The 27,010-nt window shown below is 41.9% G+C and overlaps 1 protein-coding gene across 9 annotated transcripts in view; it reads right to left on the bottom strand.

Annotated features, from left to right (window-relative positions):
* FARP1 (FERM, ARH/RhoGEF and pleckstrin domain protein 1) overlaps positions 1-27,010 on the bottom strand; it is a 329,042-nt gene that overhangs the window by 206,725 nt on the left and 95,307 nt on the right. Inside the window, exon 1 of one of the 9 annotated variants that reach the window (XM_043534899.1) lies at positions 11,258-11,278. The exons of the other annotated variants lie outside the window; for them this stretch is intronic. Coding sequence (XP_043390834.1) covers positions 11,258-11,263 — 6 coding nt within the window. The 5' untranslated portion in view covers positions 11,264-11,278. Of the gene's footprint in view, positions 1-11,257; positions 11,279-27,010 lie in introns of those variants that run through there. 9 annotated transcript variants of the gene reach the window in all.

Below are 27,010 nucleotides of genomic sequence, written 5' to 3'. Positions count from 1 at the left end.
GAAGTAAGGCAAGCCGCTCAGGCATGCTGGGGTAGGTAAGGAAGGAAGGTTTCCTAGATCAGGGGTTCTCCAACTGGGGGTTGCAATGTGGTTACATGGGGGTTGCGAGCTATCAGCCCCGAGCCCCCATCAAATTAAATCCCGCTCTCCCATTTTTAATTTATAAGGGGCGGGGGTGGGGGAGGAGAAGAGAGGAACACTCAGAGGCTTGCTGTGTGAAAAGGGTCATCAGGACAGAAAGTTTGAAAACCACCATCCTAGATGGTGGGGGACATCTGACTCAGGGACAAGGGGCCATTTCCAGACTCACAAGCACACCCAGTCCAAGACCTAGTTCCCTCCAAAAAATCCCTATACCCACCCCACCTTACGGACACTGCCAGGTTTCGCTGCCAGTGTCAGTCAGAGATGTAAGGTCGTAACTCAAACGTCCCTTATTTTGTGGGACATCACGCATTTTGATCCCAAGTTACCCCTGTTCTAAACAAGGCTGGTGTCCCTTCATTTTCACTGTTGAAAATAAAGAACCAAGAAATGGAGGTTATACAAATTATTTACACTTAAAGAAGGAATCCCCCAGCGTTAAGTTTCCTGCATGAATAATTTTTGTGTTTTCTTCATGTTGGGTCTCTGTCGCACATTGTACCCACCCTTTAGCCCTGCCTGGCAAGGGGAGAGGTATACATGCAGTCTGGTCACTCTCAGGATTGGTACCTCTTACCAGCCCGAAGTGCTGGGGGGCCAGGATCAGCTGCAATAAACCACTTTGATATGAGAGCTGTAGGAGCAGCACTGGGCTGGCCAGACTGATAGTCACAAAAGGAGCACCAAGAGTTTCCTGGTCAAGCAGGTAAGATAAAGAAGACTAAAGAAGCTAGTGTAACACCATGTACTTCTTGCATTTCCTCGAACAGGTAAGACTAGAACCTAAGTTCCCTCTAAGCTGTGCGGCTGTGCAGCAGCCTATTAAGCGCCGTGCAGGCACTCAGGGTTGCGGCAGGGAGAGATGCCCGTGGCAGAGAGAGGAACCCCACCCATAGCCCCAACCCAGCCCGAACCGGACAGTACCAGATTTATAATGGCACCATGACTCTGGGCCCACCCTCAGTAGGGGTCCCGCCGGCCTGACCCTCCACTTCACTTGTGCTGTGGTCCAGCGGCCACAGTGCTGGCTCCTCTGCTCTCCGGCCCCTCCCTTGCACTCCTCTAGGCCCACTGGCCCAGGGCTTCTCCACTCACTCCTCTGGCAGGCTGATGGTTCCTCTCTCTGCCCCCGCCCTCTGTCACTGGGAGGCAGCAGACAGAAAGGAACCCACAGCCACTGCCGCTCCTCCAGGCCACCAGTGAGGGACGGTTCGCCGCTTCGGGCTCCTTGGGGATGGGGAAGACGTGCCCCAACCCAGCCCAGGCCTGGCCCTGCCACAGCTGGGGGAGAGGCGCTTATCCTGTGGCCCCAGCCCTGGAGCTTCCGCGGCGGGGAGAGGCGCCCCCCAGCCCAGGTGCTACTGAGGGGAGAGAGAGCTGAGGGGAGTCCTCTCTCCTCACTGTAGCCCCGGGGCAGCCTGCACCCCAAACCCCTCATCCCCAGCCCCACCCCAGAGCCTGCACCCGCAGCTGTTGGGGAAGGTTTTATTATGCCGACAGGAGACCTTGCAGCGGCACAGCTGCAGAGATACAGCTGTGCCGCTGTAAGGTCTCTAGTGTAGATATAGCCCAGATGAGTGTGGCAGAGGGAGTGAAGGAGAGAGATGGAAAGCATAATTCTTCCAAAGCAAGTGAAAGTAGTTTCAGCTGTACAGGGACGACAGCCAGCAATTCTTCTAAGATAAATTGCAATTTTCCAAATGTTTCCACAGGTGGTAGAGTGAGGAACTCTGGTAGGCATAACTATCACTTGCTAAAAAAAGCTATAGCAACATCTACTTTAGGGATTGAGAGAGAAATCACCCTGCCCAGCTCAGTACAACTTCATGTCAGTCAGTCATTCAGACATCTTTCTACACTGGAATGCTCCCATTCTGCAATATAGAGCATTTGAATCAGGGTTCCAAAAGGCTAGTGATTGCCACCCTGACAGCACTACCAACCCCAAAATGTTAAAATAATCAATATGAATCAGGCCCAAAAATTCATGCGATTACAAATAAATAAATGTTCGGTTATTGTTATTTGCCTTCCACTGGTTGCACCCACCTCCATGCCTGTGACAGGAGGTAGAGAGGTCCCTGAAGTGGACTGGACCCTGGAAGGGAAGCCCGGGGGCAGCAACACCAACTAATAGGGGGAGGAAGAAGCTTTGAATTTCTGCCAAACTGTACAAGGGAACTGTCTCAGGCCTTGTGAACCAGCTTCCTCGGCCAGGCTAGTCATAATTTCCTCCCTCTCAGCTTCCCAGCACCTTTAATGCTCCTTTGGCCTGTGCCTCCTGGCTCCTTCACCTGCTCCCAATCTTCTTTCTCCCTCCCTGGACCCACTCTCTCTGACTCCAATCCCTTGCTCTTTCTCCTCTCACTGATCAAGGAGCTGCCCCTCAATTGTACTGAGAAAGCCAAGGAGGCTGTACACATGGTTACAGACTGTCCCCATCCCCAAAGTCATCTTGCCCCAGATTCTTCCTCTTCCCTCAACATAATATGCAAAGTAGTAGGATTTTACCTTAAAAAACATAAGGGCAGGGAAAAACAGTTTAAAACCATTACACTGAGCTCCAAATACAGAATTCAGAATGGAAGTATAAGATTGGTATTTTCAATAGTATTACAGTCAAAGTAAAAGCATATCTGACATGAGAGACTGGAGGGTAACATTTTTAAAATCACTTAAGTAACTTGGGAGACTAAATCCCATTTTCAGAAGGGCTTAGATGCCTATAGGTCCTTGAAAAGCAGTGGGACTTAGAAGTTTTTGAAAATTGTACATTGGACTTTAAATTCTTAAATAATAGTTACATTAAGAAAGGGTAGGAGGGTGCTAAAGGAATTAAGTTACAGAATAAATTATAGCCAACAAGAGTAAGTGTGTAAGACTGTAAGTATTAAGTAAATAAATATTGGAAAGACATTTTATATGGAGAATGACTCTTCGTGTAGAAGACAACTTTGATATTCAGCTGACGTACAGAACAGTATTAATAAATATTCAGAAGTGAAAAGGTAAATATTTTTGAGTTCCTCTATTTGGTCTGTGAATTAAAACAACTATGGTACTTGCCAGCCGGTGTTCAACATATGACCCAACCTTTGCTGTTGTAGAGATTTTGGTAAAAAACAGTATTTAACCCATCTTCTCTCACAAACTGGTCTGAGACAAGATGTTTTGCACAAAGATACTGGAATTTTCCAGACAAAGTTGCATGAAGGCATAAAGGAGGCTTCATTTTCTCACTTGATGATGAGAAGAGAGAGAGCCTGTATCCTGATTAGACGTATCAAACCTTCACCAGATGCATGGATTACTTTCCGATTAGCCCACATCAACTTTGCGTAGGAGAGAGAACAGGCCATGTTATCCAGCAGGGGGAAAAAAACAAACAAACGTATAAAATGTCCTGTGGTGCTCAACATTTTGTTTCCAGAAGCCAAAACATCTGGCTGAGAGAGATGGTGAGCAAAACCATCACCACCTGACTTGGTATCAACTAAAAAGTCTTGTCACTAACAAGCACTCTACTGACTCGGTCTTTTAAAATCCTAACTAAGGAGACTACAGCGAAATCCGGACTAGGGTTGCCAACCCTCCAGAATTGGCCTGGAGTCTCCCGGAATCAGTATCGATCTCCCAGTGACAATTGAAAGCAATCCATGAGATTTTAATAGGATATTTTAAGAAAATGACATTATGTCATGGGGGGGTTGGGGGGGGGGGGGGGAGGGAGGGAGAGAGAAGAATCTCCAGGAATACCTTCAGTCAGAGTTGGCAACCCTAATCCGGCCAGAGAATAAGAATGCATCTGTCATAACACCTTGAGTGAATCATGTGCTTCTCAACCCTTACTGTTCTTTCATTGATCATGGAATGTATCCATGAAATCAAAGATATTACGTAGAGAAGAAATTTTTACCCACTTTTCCATTAAAACTCCATCTACAACATGTGTAATTATCTCCTAAATGTCTACTCAAAAGGTATTTTATTAATTTCATTACAACCACTGGGGAGGGAGGGAAAGTTGGCTTACTAAAAGATGTTTGGACTTTAGCCACAAGGAGACAAAATTGCATTTGTGCCTTTGTGGGCTTGTTTTTTTTTCTTGTTTTTTTTTTAAATGATGTATTAAGTAAGCTGAAGAGCTTTTTGCCCCCCCCCCCAAAAATTCATTTTCACAAATATTAATGTTCAAAATGTTTTGTGTTTTTGAGGCGGGAAGAGGGGTTTGGTAATTCTTAAGTCAAATATTTTTGAACCACTGGAAGAAAAGCTCCTTTGTTAATCTATATCCTAGTAAAGAGAAGAAGATAGAAGTTCATGAAGTACAGGTATGAACTGAAGAAAAACAATCCCATTCAATTACATCACATGAAGACAGACAAGTAAATATTGACAGATTTTTGAAGTACTTGTATACAAATGCTCGAAGTCTAAATACCAAGATGAGTGAATTTGAGTGCCTGGTATTAAATGAGGATATTGATACAATGGGCATCACAGAAACGCGGCAGAAAGATAATCAATGGGACACGGTAATAGCAGAGCACAAAATATATTGGAATGACAGGAAGGGCTGAGGTGGCTGTCCTGGTACAAGAAGAGTGATGGAGTGCCAAAGAGTCTGGACACGGTCAACGGTGCCGATGTGTACTACGTGGGGTGTCATGGGACGAGAAGTTCTTAATGACTATTTCTACTGCTGAGAAATGAATTGTATGTATTTGGGACCTATTATTGTGGATCAGTGGTTCTCAACCTTTCCAGACTACTGTATCCCTTTCAGGAGTCTGATATGTCTTGCATACCCCAAGTTTCACCTCACTTAAAAACTCTCCGGCCACCCAGCTCTGAAGGCAGTGCTGCCAACAGCAGCGCAGAAGTAAGGGACGCAATACCATACCTTCCCATCCTTACTTCTGTGCTGCTGCTGACAGCGGCACTGCCTTCAGAGCTGGGCAGCTGGAGAGCAGCGGCTGCTGGCCGGGATGCTCATGTTGTTTGCAGCATGGGAAGACTATTTTTTTTAAATCCTGCTCCCATCCCGTCCCGCAATACCTACTCCCACCCTCTCCTGCATTATTTGTTGAATTAGCAATCCCTCTCCTGCTGTTATTGGCAGTGGGTCCTGAGTGACCCATGGGATCCCAGTCCTGCTGCAGGGCTCTAGAGCCTGTTGTAAAACTACACAAATAAGATGTGTTGACATCAGCGTAGCCCTGGTTGAGAACCACTGTTTTGGACCATTTCCACAATGTCTTAAAATAAACCAGCCACAAGGAGGTTACTATTGTGTCAAGAGAACTTATGAGGAACTCCAAAAAGGGAAATTGAAGCAGGTGTGCCTGTCACGCCGAGGCCTGCTACAGGAAGGCCTTTCAGGACATATTAATATTCCACTAAAACAGTTGTTTAAATATATACTTAAATGGACATTTATATCTGTAATGAAAGGTAGAGAAAGAAGGTTTGTTTCTTTCACTGATGGGAAGAGGACAGTACTGTTAACAGAAAACTGAAGTTTGATTTTTATCTGTTCATCACTAGGAGATTAAAAAAAATAAAATAGCCATGACCACCTCTGGGTCAAAATTTCCTGATAGTTACTGGCTGGCTGAGTTAAGATCCCTCTGCTCTGCCCAAAGCTGTCCCCTCCTCCAACTAGTCATTAACTGACAGAAAATTCTGGATTAGGAGACTGTTATTGCTTAGATACCTACTTCAAAAAAAATGTTTAAAATTGCTTCAGACTAAAATGAATTAGTCCTGCCTGTAACCATCTTTAAAACTGCACTGGATCCTGTAGTCCTTACACAGGCACTACTGTCACTGAGGTCAATGGGAGTTTCTGCCTGAGCAAGGACTGTGGGATTTTCGGCCCCATAACCAGCAAGTTTCATTTTGTTGCACTTAAAGAAAAATTGTTTCCTGGTTTATTTTTTTTAAGTAAGTCAATTCTGACTTCCTGACATCACATTCCTGCACACTGTAAAATACGCCCTTTAGCTGCTTGTTGTACAACATGTACAGAGTGCAGACAACTGGGAATCCTTGTGCAGTATGTCACACAGAGGAGTCCTCAAGATCTGAGAGGCCAACAAACATTTCAGTGAGTGAAAGTAAAAACTAAGGGAGTTGATCCGAAAAGGAGGCCGGACATGTACAGTAATGAGTGTTTTAATGGAAACACTTTTCAGAGAACCATAAGTATAGGCTATAAACTGTGAGAGTTCATCCTACTGCTCAGTCCATTAAACTATGTTGTGAACTGAGATAACTGAAAAGATTGTACTGGCTGGGAAGGCTGTGTATGGGAGAAGGAGATTAATTATTTGCTAAGGGTATATAAGAGCGTCAGATAGAAAGGGGCCAGTCAACAACAGAGTCTGCCCAATGAATAAGGGAGCTTGTTCTGAGTGGGAGTTAGGGACTCAATAGTGAACTGAGATAGCAACTATCAGGACGTGGGAATTAATAACCACAGAACATTCAAAACACTGGCCTCACACTGAAAAAGAAGGTGAAAATGAGAGCTCTTGGGAATTGCAGAGCATGTTGCTACTAAGGCATTCCAATACATAAGTAGTCAACCAGAAGCAATGACAACTCCTGTATGAACCATGGCAGTTTGAAGTGATATAGAAACAAGTGAAATGTTACTATTTATCAGTGTCACCATTTTACAGTTTTCTTGTATTCATGTGTGATTTCACATCAGACTTGTGAGAAAAGGGGTTTTTTTGTTTTGTTTTTTTAATAGAGTGGTATTTTATTCTAACACATGCATCTCTATTCTAATTTCATTCTCCGCCTTGGAGTTAATGCAACTTATTTTGCACATTCTGCTCTTCCTCATTTATCTGGTTTGCAGCTGGCAGATTTCTGTTCATTCAAATTTACAAGCAAGGGATGCTAGCAGAGTGACCAAGACTTCAGCAACAGCTTGTCTTTGGATTTGGGGCATCCGCAGGTCTGCTTGATTAAACTGAGAATGGATCAGGTCAGTTATGCCCCATGGCTGCCTCAGATGTGTGCTTTTGCAGTCATTTGGCAGGTACCATCGCTCACAACATTTAATAATTTGGGAGCACAACGTGCTAAGCTCTTTGTAATCATTCAAGATGGGACAATCCTTGCTCTCAGGAGCTCAGAATCTAAGGATAGACTGATTGATAGAGGATAGGGGAAGGGGAACAATAGGGCAATTTATAGACTGCATAACTCAAAGTATTCAGCATGGCGCATGGGAAGTTTTACGAGTAATAAATGTAGACAGGGTAGGGGCCTTGTGGATGAACTATGGCACACTGTACCCTGCATAGGGATCCGTGCATAAGAAGCCATGAAGGTGACTGAGGAGCTGATAAACTGATAAAACTAGGAAGGATGGCGGAGCAGCAGGGTGAGGGGAAGAATATGAGACATGCAGCGTGTTCTATTTATTTGACTGACCCCTACGCTTAATTTGGGCCCCACCTCTTTAGGAATAATTTATCTGCCTTTATATGGTAGCTTCAGGCAAAGACACTGCAGGTTTTATATTCTTGATTCAATCGCTTTCATCTCTGCCTTTAACAACTGATTTTCCTCAAAAAGCTTATTATGCAGGCAGTCCTCAGACTTACGACACAACTGTTTCCTGAAAATTGCATCTTAAGTAGAAACGTTGTAACTCGATTTTCACATAATGTCAGATCGAGCGTTGTAAAGTCGAAACAGGGTGTCCGTTTATAAATGTCAGAAGTGCCATTCGTCCTAAGTCGAACGTCGTAAAGTCAAGGACTGCCTGTACATTAACAAAATCTCTTTGGACAAGAGATTCCTCTTTTTCACAGCGATGAAGAGAAATGTCTATACAAAGTTGTCATGTAACTTAGTGAACATTTCCTGACTGACACCAATTTGCTGTATACTATGTCCCCACCAGTCCTTTGGTCAAAATAATCCTGGGTAGCACCCCAGTATAAACAGAATTATTTCTCATGAATCCAAGGGTCTGCTGGGTGCAGTCCTTTTCCTTTCATAATATTCTGTCTCCATATGAAGTCCATCACTTCTTGAAACACTGTTGACAGTAGAAAGAAGAACAGGAGTACTTGTGGCACCTTAGAGACTAACAAATTTATTAGAGCATAAGCTTTCGTGGGCTACAGCCCACTTCATTGGATGCATAGAATGGAACAGTAGGTATCCTCTTGAGTAGGCACAACAAAAACAGCACTAACCAGGTATCTAACGATCTTGTTACATACTACACTGACTGCTGTGTTTATACAGCTCATGTGCATTTTAGCCTTTGAGATAGCCATTTGTCATCTGGCATAAGAAACATTTTGCCTCTCATACTTTCAACATGCTGGATGTTAGAGTGAATTGCTAAAAGTTTCTTCTTTGGCAATATCACCACCAGCACTCTAGTTAGTCACAGTTGTGGCTAGAAGCATCTTCGTTTTGAATATACAACACTCCAGGTGACACCAGACCTACCAGTTTACAGCATCTAGAACTAGGTCATGATTTTGTATCTCAGTAGCCTTGGGCACGATGTTCCATGCATCAATGTCAGGTGGCAACACTGTGTTCAAATCTGTAGCTTCTATTAGTGCAGCTGAGGATGCAAGCCCATTTCTAGTGGTTGCCACTTGTTCCTTCCTCATTCTTTGACTGCTCAGGTTATCACTAAGCCTCCAAAAAATAAGCATCAAGATCAAAGCTTCCAGAAACTTGGAAGTTAGAATATTATTTGAATATAATTTTTAGAAGACTACCAAATATTTTTATGTCACTGACAATTCTAAAAAATGTGTTAGCATTTGTTTGATACACATTTTACCAATATCTAATTGCACTAAAGGGTGAAAAAACATATATAAGTTACAAAAAAATACAGATGAAACAACCACGGAGTCACCAAATGCATGAAAACACATATACAAGAATAAAACAAAGCTTCACATATAATAAAAGATGTCACATAAGAAGAGATATTGACCACTCAGCTGGTACAAATAATTGGTCTTGCTCAGACTAACAGTAATCTTGTCCACTCTTCATCCAGTCAGCTGATTTTATTTTGCATTGATTTGCTTCATACTCAATTTCATCCAGTTTTACAATTTGACCAGTTTGAGCTGGCAAAACAATTCTTATAGATAAAAGGGAAAAAAAGAGTGAGATTCTGCTCTCCTCAAATATTTATTTTTATATTCAGAATGTGCTGGTCCTGAATTTTTCAAAAAAATATTTTTAACAAAACAAAGAACAGTTATTTTATCTACTATGTTTTATACACATTACATAATTATTTTAAAAGCCACAACTAGTAACGTAAGGCATCCCAGCAGAAAGTGCCAAGAAACAGCAAGTATTTCCCCTGCTAGTTGTATAATGTTCTGTTATTTCCCCCTCCTCCACCACCTTTTCCTCTCCAGTACCAAGGAATCACCTTCAAACACATCAGTTCAAGATCTGCATTTATGCTGCTGCTATTGCTAATCTTTAGAAAAACTTAGAAACCTCTAGTGAAATGTCCTTGCAAGAAATATAATAGGTGACATAATAGAAACTATACAGTCTGATTTTACTTTTCATAAAATTGAGGCTAGTCTGAACTATTGTCCTGTACATTAGCTAACCTACATCTCAAAACAGTCTTTGTGTCCAGACTGCCTGCATATAGCATTGTGGAGGAGACAACATACAGTTGGATGTGATGCAGTCTGGCAAGTCCTATCACCAGTCAATTCATTCTAGCATCGTTGCTCTGTCATGACCCTTTAGAGAAAGCAGAATCCTCAACCACCTCCAATAATGTTCCCAGACAGTTGTGCACTAATATACATAGAGCTTGGAGACTAAGAAAAGATAAATTTCTTCTCGGTCGCCTTAGGGTGATTAGTGTATTCCCTGAAACATGAGATTTGATTATTCTTCTCTCAACATGTATAGTTAATAATAATCAAAAAAATTCATCTTGCTCTCAGAAAAATCCAGCTTCAGTATTTGCTTCCACAACCTCCTGCAGCAATGCATACCATAGCCACGTATGAATAGTATGAATCTGTCAGACAAGTTCCCAGTGTTGAGACTGATGTTTCTTTCAATCTGAATGTATGTTAACGTACTGTGAGGTGCGGATTTGAATTAATAGCATTAAATGTAAGTAGCTGCTATTGATAGCTTTACAACTTGCTGGCTTGTATTACCTGGGTATGACGACTGGCCCTTCTATTATGGAGCAGAGACCATAATAAATAATAATAAAAAAGGTAAAAAAACCAACAGGGAAGAGGGAGATCCACATTTGATACATGGAGGGAAAACAAACAACTGGAATTTACTTTTGGATTTTTACATTTACTGGAAGAAATTGTGGCCTCACAATATAAATTTTGGTCCAATAAATATTGCAGTTGTGTATCCACAGAAATGCCACACAATGAATTTCACTAAGTACTTTAAATGTAAAAGGATCTTTTGCTTCATAAGCCCATTGGGAGAGGTTGAGAAGGGGATTTAATTAGTGAATGAAATGTTAGTCAAGACTGTTAAAGCTTCATTCCTATAATCCCTATTTCTGCTCATTACTCTGCTAACCACGGATACTTACACACTCTCTCTATATTCTGCTACGACTACACTAAGCCTTGTAGAAAATGTGATGTTAATACCAATACATCCTTAGTGATTTGTTTGGCCAAGAATCTTATTTTATTTATTATTTTTGTCTGTGTCTCGTCAGTCTGAATCTGTGCTCACATCTGAAATGCTATGGAGCTGCTGCTTGCTGGTATTTATACAGTTTTTACTATTTATACTAAAATATGCAAATGTTAAGATAGAAGAACTGTTTGTTGAAAAATATTAATTTAATTTTATATGTAATTAATGAACATATAAGTTGCAAGCATTTATGCAAATACATTTCCCTAAAGACAAATTGAACAGGTAAACATGCAATTTGAGACATGTAAAACTCAGTTTAAATTAAACAATTGTAAAACAATTACTTGAACAAAGCTAGTATTTATATGTGCAATTTATTATATTTGGTAGCAAGTAAGGTTTTTCAAAAGAACACAAGCAAGATCAGAAGACCTAAAAACAGTCTTACCTTCATCCCATTTTTAAATCTCATACTGAAAAAGCCACTTTTTGTTTTTTAGAACTACATTTGCTTGGATTCCGCTGACATGGGCTCACATCCATGGATACTTTTCTCAGGGAAGAAAAGAGGTTGGGTTGATTCCTGTGTGTCCCTTTATGTATCTTATTGAGGCACCAGGTCTGCCCTTTCCCCTCACATTAATCCTATTTCCCTGCCCAGTCTCCACGCCATTTGCTGCAATCAACATCCTCAAAGATCATAATTTGTCAGTATGTGGAAAACGTTGCCAGGAACAATTTTTCTAAGACAGAGGCTCCTTGGCCTCTGGCAACTGAATGGCTGTATAAACATTCTGGGGAATTTTCGGTTTTCTTTTAGCCAGGTGAAAGTAAAACAAAAACAAAAAGCAGTGAAACGTAACCCAATATTCACCTGAATGCACATAAAAACCCACCCACATTGATTTTTCCACTCTTCTTTCCTCACCCCTTTTGATCTCTTCATCTACATCAAAGGTAGCTTTCCCCAGCCATCCTTCCAGGACTTGCAGCTGTCTGCCTCTCATTTCCACTGTGAATGGGCAGCCTACTGGCTGCAAGAGAGCAAAGCATCCAGCATGTGCCCTAGAGCAGCAAGAGGTGGTACTGCTGTGATTAGGACAAAACATCAGGACAGCTGCCAGAGGCCCTACGCTACCAGCACTCCCAGCTACCTTCGAGACACCACTGACTTCCTGAGGAAACTACAATCCATTGGTGATCTTCCTGATAACACCATCCTGGCCACTATGGATGTAGAAGCCCTCTACACCAACATTCCACACAAAGATGGACTACAAGCCATCAAGAACACTATCCCCGATAATGTCACGGCTAACCTGGTGGCTGAACTTTGTGACTTTGTCCTTACCCATAACTATTTTACATTTGGGGACAATGTATACCTTCAGATCAGCGGCACTGCTATGGGTACCCGCATGGCCCCACAGTATGCCAACATTTTTATGGCTGATTTAGAACAACGCTTCCTCAGCTCTCGTCCCCTAACGCCCCTACTTTACTTGCGCTATATTGATGACATCTTCATCATCTGGACCCATGGAAAAGAAGCCCTTGAGGAATTCCACCATGATTTCAACAATTTCCATCCCACCATCAACCTCAGCCTGGTCCAGTCCACACAAGAGATCCACTTCCTGGACACTACAGTGCTAATAAACGATGGTCACATCAACACCACCCTATACCGGAAACCTACTGACCGCTATTCCTACCTACATGCCTCCAGCTTTCACCCTGACCACACCACACGATCCATCGTCTACAGCCAAGCTCTGCGATACAACCGCATTTGCTCCAACCCCTCAGACAGAGACAAACACCTACAAGATCTCTATCAAGCATTCTTACAACTACAATGCCCACCTGCGGAAGTGAAGAAACAGATTGATAGAGCCAGAAGAGTTCCCAGAAGTCACCTACTACAGGACAGGCCTAACAAAGAAAATAACAGAACGCCACTAGCCGTCACCTTCAGCCCCCAACTAAAACCCCTCCAACGCATTATTAAGGATCTACAACCTATCCTGAAGGATGACCCAACACTCTCACAAATCTTGGGAGAAAGGCCAGTCCTTGCCTACAGACAGCCCCCCAACCTGAAGCGAATACTCACCAACAACCACATACCACACAACAGAACCACTAGCCCAGGAACCTATCCTTGCAACAAAGCCCGTTGCCAACTGTGCCCACATATCTATTCAGGGGACACCATCACAGGGCCTAACAACATCAGCCACACTATCAGAGGCTCGTTCACCTGCACATCCACCAATGTGATATATGCCATCATGTGCCAGCAATGCCCCTCTGCCATGTACATTGGTCAAACTGGACAGTCTCTACGTAAAAGAATAAATGGACACAAATCAGATGTCAAGAATTATAACATTCATAAACCAGTCGGAGAACACTTCAATCTCTCTGGTCACGCAATCACAGACATGAGGGTCGCTATCTTAAAGCAAAAAAACTTCAAATCCAGACTCCAGCGAGAAACTGCTGAATTGGAATTCATTTGCAAATTGGATACTATTAATTTGGGCTTGAATAGAGACTGGGAGTGGCTAAGTCATTATGCAAGGTAGCCTGTCTCCCCTTGTTTTTTTCCTGCAAAACCCCCCCCAAGACGTTCTGGTTAAACTTGGATTATTGCTGTGCACATTGTAAGATGAGCTGTTGCCAGCAGGAGAATGAGTTTGTGTGTGTGGTTTTTGGAAAAAAAAGGGGGGGGGGTGAGAAAACCTGGATTAGTGCTGGAGGTGACCCACCTTGATTATCATGCGCATTATAAAGAGGGGTTTCAAAGGGAGATGGGCTGTTGCCAGCAGGAGAGTGAGTTTGTATGTGTGTGTGGTGGGGGGGGGGAGGGGGGGAAGGGTGAGAAAACCTGGATTTGTGCTGGAAATGGCTCTACTTGAGGATCACTTTAGATAAGCTGTTGCCAGCAGGGGAGTGAGGTGGGAGGAAGTTTTGTTTCATGGTCTCTGTGTGTATATAATGTCTTCTGCAGTTTCCACGATATGCTATGCATCCGATGAAGTGAGCTGTAGCTCACGAAAGCTCATGCTCAAATAAACTGGTTAGTCTCTAAGGTGCCACAAGTACTCCTTTTCTTTTTACATACTGCTACTGACACTCATACATATGTCCTCCCCCAGGCATACCCATACACTGTTCACTCTCTGTTCCTCCTTCCCTTCAGTAAAACAACTAAAGCGTCCCAGGCCAGGCAGCAGGGAGTTGTTTTTCTGGAGGGAAGGAGAAGGAGCATGCCCCACTTCCCTAGTTCCCAGGGCCCAGCACAACATCTCCCAACCTCCATCTTTTCCAAGGCTTCCTGCTCCACAGCTTCCCTGCCAATCTCCATTTCCGTCACCTTCCAGGAAAATAACCAACAGCTCCTGGGCCCAAGAGAGGAACTGCTAATTGGTTCCCTGGAGAGGAAAACTAGGGAAAATGCGGCTTCCAGCAACTGCAGGAGATTAGTCAGGACAACAGTGTTCTGTAACAGAGAGAAAACCTGGGACTCTCCCAGCCAAAAGGGGACTGCTGGAATCTACAAAGAATGACTTCCTTACAGCCCTTTCAGAGGTAGCTGTCTTCCAGAGGGGAAGCTGTTCAACAATTCATTCTTCGTAGAGGCAGAACCGCTGCCCTAAGAAAGCAGGGGATTAAACCTGGATCCTCAGTGGTAAAGAGAACTTGAGAGGCTAATTTTTGAGTTAAAATAAAAGTTCAAGTATTTTTTAAAACAAAGATTCACCATTTCTCAAGTGTAAAAATTTTAGACTGTCCACTAGGCTCATTTATTTCATGTTTACCAGGCCAGCAATAGACACCCTTCTACCCTCCCCACCCCAACCAAAACCAAAACATACACCCACATTTTCATTTGTTCAGCATTACAAGCTCACAAATCAAAATTAGATCTTTGATGGTTTATTCATCTGTATGCAACTACAGGTGGACTAATTTTTTGACACTTAATAAATTGTGTGGTTTATCAAAAATACAGTGAATGCATTTCAATATATAGGAAATAGTAAAGATAAGAAATAGTAAAAAAAATGCAGATAGTTCTTTACATTAATGTCGAAAGCTCGAAGGGTCATGCATGTTACAACCATCATTAACTATGTAACTGATAATGTACAATCAGCTTTAGTTAGAAAACATGACCCAATTTTCTGCATTCTGACTAGTGTACTATCTCAAAGTTTCCATTACAAATTATCCAGCCCTCCTTCAAGTTTAATGGCTATACTAGCAGAATTAAGGATCTGTGAGCAGTGGTTTTAGTCAGGATTTAAACATTGAAGAGTTAATCTGCTTTAAAGAGGGGAATTCAAGAGTAGTGTTTTCTTGATTTTCTGCTCTGCCACAAACAGACTTTCGAATTCTCTTCTGTGCAGAAGAATTCACCAACTCAGGCCAAAGGTGGAGGCCCTCAATTTGTAATGGAAATGTTTGTGTGAATTTGTTTCTAGACAAATACATACATATTTTCTACAGAAAAAAGGAGAGAGAATTAATACACTGAAATTCTGAAATGTTCTGGCACTACAATGTCATTGTTTGCAGGCATGCATGTAACCCACAGACAGCAGGTACCTCCAAGAATGAGCTTTGGAGATTAAGGCACAACAGATTTCACTGGTGATATTCTCAGTTTTTAAAACAAACTGCATCATAGCTGACAATACTAATTTATACAATGATCCAACTCCTATTCATTCAGATAAGCACAGCTAGCAAGACCATCTTATGCCTCTAGATATGTGCCTTTTAATATAGACTGGAAATATTCCTCTAGTAAATATGGCAAAGGATTGCCATTTAACCTTAAATTGCATTATTCAATACTAACTTTATAACAGATAATCAATTTCTCTCTCCCTCAGGTGGCGATACAACGTCATCACGGAAAACACTAATGCTTCAGATAACTCTTCCAATTATGCCCTGCCAGAAACAATCTGCTTAAGGTTTCAATGACTACCAGTACTGTTTATCCTTTCCTGGTCTGTGTATAACCACAGTATTATATATCTGTACCTGCAGATCTTTAAAGCTTCATAGTAATAAGCATTTCAGTTTCTTCAATAGCAACTATTTTGCTCTCATAGTTTATAAACTCTATTTACTTCTTCAATTCAGAGTGTTTTGTGATGTGGAGCTTAAAAATGGTGCAGGAGATGTATGAAACTTCTAAATTCCTTTAACCACAGTGTGTAGCTATGTAGTAATTACAGCAGTAATCATAAGATAAACAGGTAAGGAATTGATACCAGGAACGCAAGAGATCTATAGGTCTAAACATACAAGAATAGTTTAAGTACTTAGTATAAATATAAGGCCTTATAGCCTGAGTAGTAGTTGCTCAATAGGTTACCATAAGTGTTTAAACTAACATTCACATAAAGTCAAAAGATGGCATAAGACTTTGTTTATTGTTTTGCAATATTCAGAATGTTGCAAATTGCTGGTAGGTAATTGCAAGAAGGCAGTTTGTACCAGTTTAGAGAATTTTTGGAGGGAAACGTCAGCAGATGCTCAACCGCAGGTAACCATAGTAATTCAAATGATGTACATGTTAATGAGCTTTGGCTACTTAACGTACTAACCTGTAGGATAAGGGTTCCCCAATATGATGAGGATGAAGACGTTAAGATATGGTGGAAGGAGGGGAAGAGCTATGCATACATATGTTACTCCTGGGGGAATTCTGCACCAAAAAATTAAAAATTCTGGACACAATATTTTAAAATTCTGCAAATTTTATTTATCAAAATACCACCCTGGTTTCAATTAATTAGGTAATTTAATTAAACTACAATACAATGGATGGAGAATGGGAGTGGGGAGCATTGGAGGAAATCCTCAAATCCTCTTGCCTAATAGTAATGTAGCTAGGTTTGACCTTTTATTTCTAGTTATTAGTCAACAAATATATGCAGCCATTGGCTCAGTGGTACATCACAGGCAACTGAAGAGCAAGTGAGGGCTGGGGAAATCAAACTCAGTTTATATTGGTTACTTACCATCTCCAGAACGGTTAGTAGCAAACAGTTCATGGAGCACATTTTGATAAGAATTTTTTTCAGTCCAAAAATGTAGACCAGTTCTAATCACTAAAGTGCCATGAGCATTTATAAGCCCGTACTGTCTTTTACACCGCTCTGGCCATATAAAGGAGCTTTAAAACTTTTACACCTGTTTTATGCTCCTGGGGGAATTCACAAAGACAATGGGAACAATACACTAAGCAGGCAGGCTGCTACATTCTGCTCTGCCTCAGGGGACAGCCTGCACCATGCCTACCTCCTCAGACACACCCTGAAGCCCGCCCCCTCCATGCAGTGTGCAGCATTAGTGAGCGAGAGGGACAGAGCGTGTGTGTGTGTGTGTGTGTCTCTCTCTCTCACAAACACACACACACACCCCTGCCCACCCTTTCACATACCCCTGGTGGTGATTTACATCTCTATTGGCTACTCCAAGCGCCCGAACCAACCTGTGCTGCTGCAGAGGGCTGTGTAACTGCTCTTGCAGCTTCTCTTTGCTCCCCCGTCAGGAGTCATTTTTCTGCAGGGAAGCAAAGAAATCTGTGGGGGACAAGCACAGAATTCCCCGCAGGAGTAATAATATGCATGAGACACACTGAGGCCTACAAAACATCTTGACTCAGGTACAACTGTTGGAATTCTTCAACAGCATGTCAGGGTCAGACCAAGATGTGTTTCAACCTTTTAGCGCTCTCCCCGAGGAGAGAGCTTGTGACTGTGCCAGTCACTCTGAGAGCATTATATGACACTACTTTACTTGTTTAGATTGTTTTACTTATTGGACTAATGATTGTAATAATAAAAATGCTACAGTCACAGAAGGTCTTCCCTGAGTCTGAGGTGTTGATATTATTGCTATGCCTCACGAGGCTCCCAAAGCAGTAATTCTGACAATACTGGGCCTCATCTTGGGACAAGAACCTACCAAATTACAGAATGCTAATTGAGCAAACTTAAATCAATAACCTAATCAATAGATCAGGCAACAAGTGTTAATTTGCAGAGTTTGCAAACTCTGTCCATTTCGTAACGTCCTTGAATCTTTTGATTAACCTTTATTGATGTTATAGCCCTTGGACCGATCAAGAAATTTATAAACTCCAGAGACCATACAGACGTTACCCCCTTTTGAATAGTTAAAAACCTCTACTATCGAAACTCACATATTTAAAAAAAAATCTGTCCAATTATCAAACAAACTTTTCCAAACAATTACTCTCTGATTAGGCACATATGCACAACTGTACGCAGAAACATGGGTTTAAAATTTTTTAAATGGTCACTGGAGTTATTTGGTACTGTCTTTCATCTCTTACCTGAGTTGATTTTGGAGTAGCTAGAATCAGGGGAAAAATATCTTTAACTTCTGTAACTATTCACAACTCGTATCTGGTCTTAATTCCCTCCTTGCTTTCAGATTCCCATTGAGTAAGTAAACCAAACGATGAATATATGGGACTGGAGGAAACATAACAGTAGATACGTGTAGTCTGTTTCTAAAAGATTCTCTAGTTCTTCAGAACATACTATAAATTATAAATTTACTATAAATACTACACATAAAAATAATTGAGACCACTTGTTTCTCTAGACTCAGACTCCAGTCTGAAAAGAACCTTTGCTATTTCTCAGCACCTTTCCCCCCTCTTCAATAACACATGTAGGCAGTGACAGGTTAGGTGTGTTTTATGTATCTGAGAAACACAGCCCTTATCTGTTAGATTTCACAAAGCAGTTTCCTTTATTAAAAAAATAGCTGCTATCAAAAATCCAGGGAACATCTTCAGTTCAAATTAATGTAAACACCAAACTGAGCATTAAAAATGTTGTTTTTAAAATAATCTCGAGAGAATATTGCAGCAACATAATAGGTCAGAAATAAAGTGATTTATATAGTCACAGAATTACCAGGTGATTTACAGACAAGGTCCATGCCCAGAGAAGCTTACTATCTAGAGAGACATAACACAGATGAAAGAGTACGTAGGATTCAATAAAATGCATGACTGAGCAGTAAAATGTACCATGTGTCTTGTTAATTCTTCAGGATGAGTTGAGAAAAGACCCAGCCTTCAGCTCCCTTGAAAATAAGTAAGGCACTGGAAAGTTCTTAGTTATCACAGTTTAATTACCTAGTTTCTAAAAGCCACAACCTATCTTAACCCACATGTTAGAACCTCAGTGGCTTCCTACGGTTTTAATTTGGCCCCAGATATTTCAAAGAATGTGGTTAACTTTATGCTAAGAGGATTTCAGAGTTAAAGTGTTTTTACTGGTCCACATTAATCAAGCCATTTGCTTCTCATTCTGCTTCCCTAATCTCAATAATAAAATGGAGAATGCCTGACAGTCTTGACATCTATATAAGGTCCTTAAAACTTAATTCCAATAAGTATCTTTAAGGAAATCTGACGTTTCCTTCAGAGATAAACAGGGACTGGTCATACCCAAATTTGTAACTGCAGAATGGTTTTACTGCTGTATCGAAGAGGCATGTTAAGAGAATGATTGCATAAAGTTAAGAGCCAAATCTATGGGTGTCCATGGCAGAAAAATTAGTACTAGTAGTAGAGGAGGCAGTGTTATCTGTTCTCATCATGTAGCTAAACTTGGCATGTAGCTAAAGCCTGTCAACTGACTGCCTATTATCTGACCCTGGTCAAATATTGTCAAACATTCCAGCAAAAAATGCTCTTATAGAGGCTGCAGCCTATCTTTTGATTGCATCATGGTGCCATTCTTTCATTTTTTAGAACTTCATTTCACTGTATTTCACATTTTTCTCAGCCGGAATAACTTGGTTAAGTAACTTGTTTATTATAATTCGGCATAAGAATCTAAGGCTAAGCCTACTGGAGACCATGAAGTCTTTTTATTTTATTTTTGTTACTATTTTAATAAATTAGTGCTTTAAAATATCTGACCAATTATTTTTGGACTTGTCAAATGACCAACCCCTAGGTGTAGTGATAAAAATACTTGAGCCCTGCCTAAATTAAAGTTGTTCCTGCCCCCAGTGTAGCTGCATCATTGCTGGCAGTTGCTATAATGTGGCAGTTGTTATTCATATTTCTATTGTGGACAAGACCTATAAGGGCAATCTTGCTCCTTGGGCAGAAGACACAGAGGAATCAGTCAAAGAGCTATACAAAACACAATCCCTCCAAACTTTAAGATATTAGAGCATTAATATCTTAGTCTCAGAGGATGCAGGTATGAAATAATATGGGGATTTTGTCACTTCTATTAAAGTTTTTAATATTAAAAACTGATTTTCCGCTAAAAGATTTTTAGAAATATATATGCTCAGGCTTAGCCATTGTCTGCCAAGTTAGTACCTAGAATTGAATTTCACAAAGTGGTGAAAGTAGTAACTTGCTGAAAGCAGGATCAGTGCTGCTCCCATTGAGTTCACTGGGAGAACAATCTGGCCAAGGGCTAGTAAGAGAAAAAACTTCATATTTTTTTTCCTCTCTGAAAATTCAGCTCTAATTACAATCCAGTCTTTGTGAGGGCTCAGTTCATAACATCTTTAATAATGGAAACACATTTTTGGAGTCCCTCAGGAGCCCTGCAAATGGCAAAAAGCCATACAAGTGACTCTGTTTTTCTCTGTAACTGCAGCCTCAAGGAGTCTTTACACTGAATTCTTCCAAATGTAATGATTTTGGGGGTGAGAGGAAAATGGCATGGAACAATATTTTGCGGAAATTGAAACTGAGAAAATTTAGATTGCAGGCTCTTAAAAAAACTCACTCAACATTAAAGATGACTCATTGAATACACATGCAGAGTTGCCTTCGCATACAGTTTATAATCAGGGTTTTGTTTTGATTTTTGTTATATAGCAAGTGATATGAGTTCCTAGTTCATATATTTTTCAGAATGTTTTGGCTTATAACATTGCCGATATAAAAGATCCACAGCTGTAGTGCAATATACATGGAATACCTGCTGCCAGCTTCATTCCTCTTTTTAAAACAGGTCTTTTTTCCATTGCCAGTAGCAAAAAAACCAAAACAAAACAAAAACAAATGTAAATCTCAGTGTGAGATCATTCACCAGCTGGATCTCCAGCAGATCTTTGTGCTGTTTTTTCCTACTGCTGTATACAGTATCTTATTAAGCCAAAGGCATTAAAAACACAGTAAATTGCCTTTCGCTGAATAACTGAGTTCTTTCAAAATATTTATCCAGAGTTCAGTCTTCCGATGCTTCTCTCCCAAAATAATTCATTTATAGGTGTGTGTGAAGTTTTTTTTTTTTTTTTTAGATTAAGTAGTTTTCATATTTATGCAGAGAGAACAGGAGTGACTGTGATAGAATCTGGAAGACAGCCCTTTTATGAAAGAAACAAGGTGCGTGAGGTAATATCTTTTATTTGACCAACTTCTGTTGGTCAAAGAGTGGAGCTTGAAAGGAATTATCTCACTCTCATCTGGGACCACCATGGCTATACCACCATGGCTAACAAGTCTTTTTATAATGCAGTCAGAACTGATGGAGTCAGAACATTTGCTATCTCTGAAATACTCTTAGGCTGTGTCTTACCATTATTGTGCATAGGCAGTACTATCAATATCACTTCTACTGTCACTAGTGTATGGAAAGTTTAAAGCTTTTGTCTGTTAGTGTGAAATACATTTATGAAAAAAATTAAACTTTGTGACAATAAGCCGTGTTTCTCTGTACAATATTTTTTCTTTTTTAAATTCAGTAAGAATTAAACCCATTGAAAGCCATTTGCATCTGGGAAGGAAAGAATGCATTTTTAATTAATACTCTCAGAGATATTTTTATGACTCACATATGGTTTGGGGCCATCTGGGCGCAAGTGACTGCAAAGAGCTTCAGCAGCCCCTGTATTTGATGTCTATGAAGCAATTACAAACCACTGGTCAATGGAAGGTGATTAATTCTCCCATAAAACCAGAAGTAGCAAAACAAGCTACTTGACTTCTCCCCAACTTCTTTGGTTCCACCCAAGATGCTCAATTAGCCACCCTTGGTGTCTTGCCTGGTCTATGCTACAAAATTAAATTGTTGCTGAGAATTGTTGTCATTTACACTCATAACTGAACTGGTGCCAGACACAGTTTAGCTGCAAGTGCGGCCCAAACAAAAAATTGTTTGCAGCAATGTTTCACACAGCCATCAGCAATGGTTCCGTTTTGTAGCGTTGACAAGGCCTCAGTGTCTTTGGTCTCCATTCCTTCTCCAATTAAGCCTCTCACTGCTGACTGACTGACTTGCCTGACCCAGTCCATGCTGTCTCACCCTCTCCTTCCACTTCCTCTTTTAAAAAAAGTCTTTGCTAGGAGACCCAATGACACTTTGTACATCAGCAACATGCATTAAATAGGTGATCAAAAAGTTTGTTGTTGTTTTTTTTAATCCAAAAATATCATGGAACAAGCCGCATGCTAACACTTCACTCTTTAATCATTTTGGGCCCAAAAATCCAGTTACCCTTCTTCATTAAATAATACTTTCCTTCACAGGTAGCAGCAGCAGCAACTGGCAACATATGTTTATGTAGCTGCCACGGCAGTGTATAGAATGGACTCCATCTTGAATGAGCCCTTGCAAGTCTTCTTCCTTCAGTAAGACTCAGTATGGGAGGATTTAGGCTTCCTAAATCCCTCAAAATTGCATCTTCCAACCTCTGTTGTGATCAGCCTCATCCTCTACTTACTTCAACCTCAGCTCTATAAACCTTCCATAAAATGTATCTTCTTCTGAATGGCCACAGCTGCTGATACTGAATACTTCAGTTTCCTCTCCTCAGCTCTTTTTAATGGCCATGTTTCTACTCCATGCTACAGGCTGTGATCACTACTGTGTCAAACACTCGTATCTTAGCTGTCACATAGACATCCCACCACCCAAACAGAGGCTCTTGAAGATGCTGAAATGCCACTGATGCAAGACCAATCCGATGTGTGCGACTCCTGCTGTGAACAGACTACACAGACAGATAAAACTACTCACCCAATCAAAGTCATTGCCATCTACCTGCAGCACTGGCAGGTCATTCATTTGTTTTTATAGGAGGCATGCACAGCTTTGATTTCATCCCCACTGATCCAGTCCTACAGATTTTGTAGTTTTTCCACAGTTCTCCCAGCATTAGCTGTAGTTGGTCAGTAGTCTCTCCAAGTAAGGCAATATAATCTGCATACTCGAGATCCTCTAAAGATGAATCTTTATATTTCACGCCTCAATCAGCTTTGTCGTAAGATAGTAGAACATTAAATAACGTAAGTTATTTAATGCATCCTCGGCATACCCCTGATTCTACTGAAAACCAGTTTGTAATACAACCATTGACCCTCACGCCGCTAAATGTACCACGGTACAGCTCCTAGCCCTGAAGTACACTATGTCCTCAGGCACCCCATGCTGGTGTAGCAGTATCTACAGTGGTGAGTGAGGCACGAGGTCAAAAGCAGCTGCAACATCTATAAAACGTCTGTTAACTTCCTTCTGTCTCTCTAATCATTTTTCAATAGCCTTCCACATGGACCACAGATTAACCTGTACAGAAACCACACTGACTGTCTCTCATTTTGGGTTTGAGACAGTGTTACAGTCAGTTCAGTAGTATGATCGTAAACGCCTTCCCTGGGACTGAGAACAGCATTAATTCCCCTATAATTTGAGCAAACTGATCACTCCCCTTTTTTGAAAAAAGGGATGATACAGCTCCTTTTCCAATCTTCTCGAACATGACCGGTTTACCAAACTTTTAAGACAACTTTATGAAGCCAGTGAGCTACTCCACTCTTTAGCAGTTCTAATTAAATATTTTCAAGACCAGGTGCTTTATCATTTTGTAAGTGTTTGACCGCAGGCATCACTTCCTCTAATGTCTCCAGCCCGTTTTATTTTAAGTTCATTTTTTAATTAAGCTGTAGTTTCTCCACAAGTAGTCCCATCAAAATCAAGGCACTACTCAACTTGCATAAGTAATGCCTGCAGAATAAATTCCTTCGCTTTTTATTGCATCTCATGCCCAGCCCTTTGTACTTAGTCTACTTTTAGAGTCTTTGACTATAAGCCTGTGACGGGTGATCTGCCCCCTTAAGTGTAGTGCTGCCTAGGGTCAGTCCATCCCCATCAAGTGGTGTGGCCCCTTAAGATTTTAGGACGGGGTCTCAAACACATGGCCCGCAGAGCTATTTACTGCGGCCCGCCAAGCTCCCCGCGCCCCCCGCCCCCAGTTATTTCCTGCAGCCGCCAAGCTCCCCTCCCCCGCCGCCCCCCAGCACGCCTCATCCCCACTCCTCTACCTTCCTCCAGATGCTTCCCTGGAAACTTAGTGGTTTCCAGGAGGGGAGAGGAGCGGGGAGCCGCAGACTCAGGGGAAGAGGCGGGGATTTGGGGAAGGAGTTGGAATAGGGGCAGAGAGGGGGTGGAGTTGGGGTGGGGACTTTGGGAAAGGGGTTGGAATGGTGGCGGGGAAGGGGTGGGAAGAGGTGGGGCAGGGGTGGGGCCTCATGGAAGGGGTGGAGTAGGGGCAGGGCCTGGGGCAGCGACAGCGATGCGGACCTCGGGCCAATGTATTAGTCTTCATGCAAACCTCCTGGTAATTTGAGTTTGAGGTCCCTGTTTCAGGAGGTCTGATATACAAAGACCAAGGAGATATTGAGAGTGGAAATAGTCCTGGGAATAAATGGTGTTTGAGAGGAATTCTGTTATTGTCTTTAAGGACTTCGGACCAGGAAACTGGCAGAGTGGGTGGGGCAAGTCTCCCTGCTCCCCAGCCTGTTGGGATGAGTATCAGGAAGGGGGCCAGGATAAATGCTGCCTGCTCCCACATAGCAGGGGAGACACTAGCAGGAGAAGGCTGCCTGGCAAACCCTCTAAGCTGGAGGACCAATTGGAACAAAGGGACCAGTTGAAGGAGAGCTAGCAAGACCTTACTGGTGGTCTAAACCACAGCCCCAGGTCCCTAGAGTAGCATTGGAGAGCCTCCTGTTTGAAGGAGGGAGACACTGACTGCCTTTACCACAACTGTAGCTCCAGGAGTGGGGATGGAGGGAACTCCTGTCTGGAGGAGAGAGCTAGATGGCTATCTGAAATACAGCCCAGCTGCTGCCTGGGAGAGGCTGGAGCAGCCTTGAGGAAGCTCCTTGGTATGTACCTGGGAATCAGCCATGAGAAGCCACAAATCCACAGAAGCAAACTGCAGTGTTCATAGACCTCTAGAAGATGCCAACAAGCATGGAAAGGTAGGAGTAGTCCAGAGAAGTGGTAAGGAATTGAAGGAAGAGCCTTAGCCGCTTAAAATAGACGGGCCTAGGTTCTCATCCTCTGCTCCAGACCATGAGAGAAAGTACAGGCTCCAAGTGTGAAAGAGGCCAAGAACGAGTCCCAAATGGGGGCTGTGGACCTGGCACAGAGGCCACCAGGGTTTAGGTTTTCCTATTTTTGAATTATTTTGTTTTGCCCAGAAGGGGAGTAGATTGAGAGGGTGACTTGGCCAGAGGGCTATGCCACAAAAGCAGCAGAAGGCTGTGGAGCCAGGGGGAGCAAAGGAAAGGATCACTGAAACACTGGATCCTGACACAAGAAGGTGTTCTGGTGGTGAGTGCACACCATAACAAAGCTCTTTAGGGCAGGGACCCATCTTCTTACTGTCCAAAGCATCCACAATACTGTTCTCACCACACAAAAGTAACCCACAGGATGAAATCTCTCAGAACCACACAGTCTGAGCCACTGGGACTCTTCCATATAAACTTGCATATGCAAAAAAGACAGAATATTTGTAAGTGAACAATCAGAATGAGCAGAAGTGCAGACCAAACTTTCTCGTAGCCCTCAAGAGACATGATGGAAACCAAGCCAGGAAGAGATGAGATTTGTTTAAGGAGGAGATTGTTTAAATGAGGGAGACTAACAAGAATAGTTTCACAGTCTCTCCCATAGGGAAAGCGCACATCAACTTTGAAAAAATTACTCCGATTCTGGGGGCTCTCACAATCTAGTAAGATAAAGGGCAGCTCTGCAGTTTTGTCTGGGACACATGCAGTTTTCCTTCCATCCTCTAAAAGCTAATGAGTTGCATGAACTGCAAGCAGTTGTAGCAGCTAGTACTGGGGGAAACGCTTGATGATCTAAGGGCTTGTCTATCCAGGAGAGTTATATTGGTATAAGCCAAGGTATGAATTTAAACAGATATAGTTATTAAACACACACACATACACAAAAATCCCAATGTTAATCCCACATTAAGGTTGCAAAATCAAATACTCAAAAGCTAGGAAACACTAGAATTAAGGTTGCCTGTGCAATTTCAATTCATCCCTCTAGTGCACATGCATCATGATACAGTCTTTAATCACATGATTACATGGTATTTTCTCCACAGAACTCTGCCTCATTTGATGCACAGACTGGACCTAATGAGCAGCTATTCACTCTAGTTGTAGTTCAATATTCACATCATATTTACTGCATGCTATTCAAACTCTGTTCTGAATACAGAATTCAGAATTTCCTTAAGTACTTTTCTATGGTGTTCATCACTACAGTACCCAAGTGCTTCACAAGTTATTGAATTTATTTTCACAATACCCTTGTGAGGTGAGGGGGTGGTAATGTACCCACATTACAGATCGGGAATGAAGACAGAGAAATTATGGTTAGAAATATCTACTAATTTTGAGTGCCAATTTGAAATGCTGATTTTTCAGAGAAGTTAGCATTACATAGTACTTCATATATTCAAGCACAGTTCCCACTGACTTCAGTTGCAGCTTTAAGTGGTCAGCACTTCTGCACACCAGATCTCCTGGCAGGCACCCAAGAAAATGAAGACCACAAAAGTAGTGCCCACCTGTGAAATGTTTGGTTGAAGTGATTTGTTTAGCATCACACAGGAACTCTGTGCCAGAGCCAGGGATAGAATTCAATTCCCCAGGGTAGTATTCAACTGCCTGAACCATGAGACCCATCCTTTCTCCTCCTGTAATCCCCTGCCTCATTCACTATGCACCTTCCAACATCAACTACAAAACGTGGTCCTAAAGCAGAACCTTGGCTACACAATCCTGATTCATCCTGTGCACTGAAGGAGGACCAGGGTCCTGTGGAAAAAAATAGCATGTGATCATGTAATTAAA

Source organism: Chelonia mydas, chromosome 1, assembly GCF_015237465.2.
Source record: "Chelonia mydas isolate rCheMyd1 chromosome 1, rCheMyd1.pri.v2, whole genome shotgun sequence".
NCBI classification, from domain to species: Eukaryota; Metazoa; Chordata; order Testudines; family Cheloniidae; genus Chelonia; species Chelonia mydas.
This window is presented reverse-complemented; position numbering and strand designations above follow the sequence as displayed.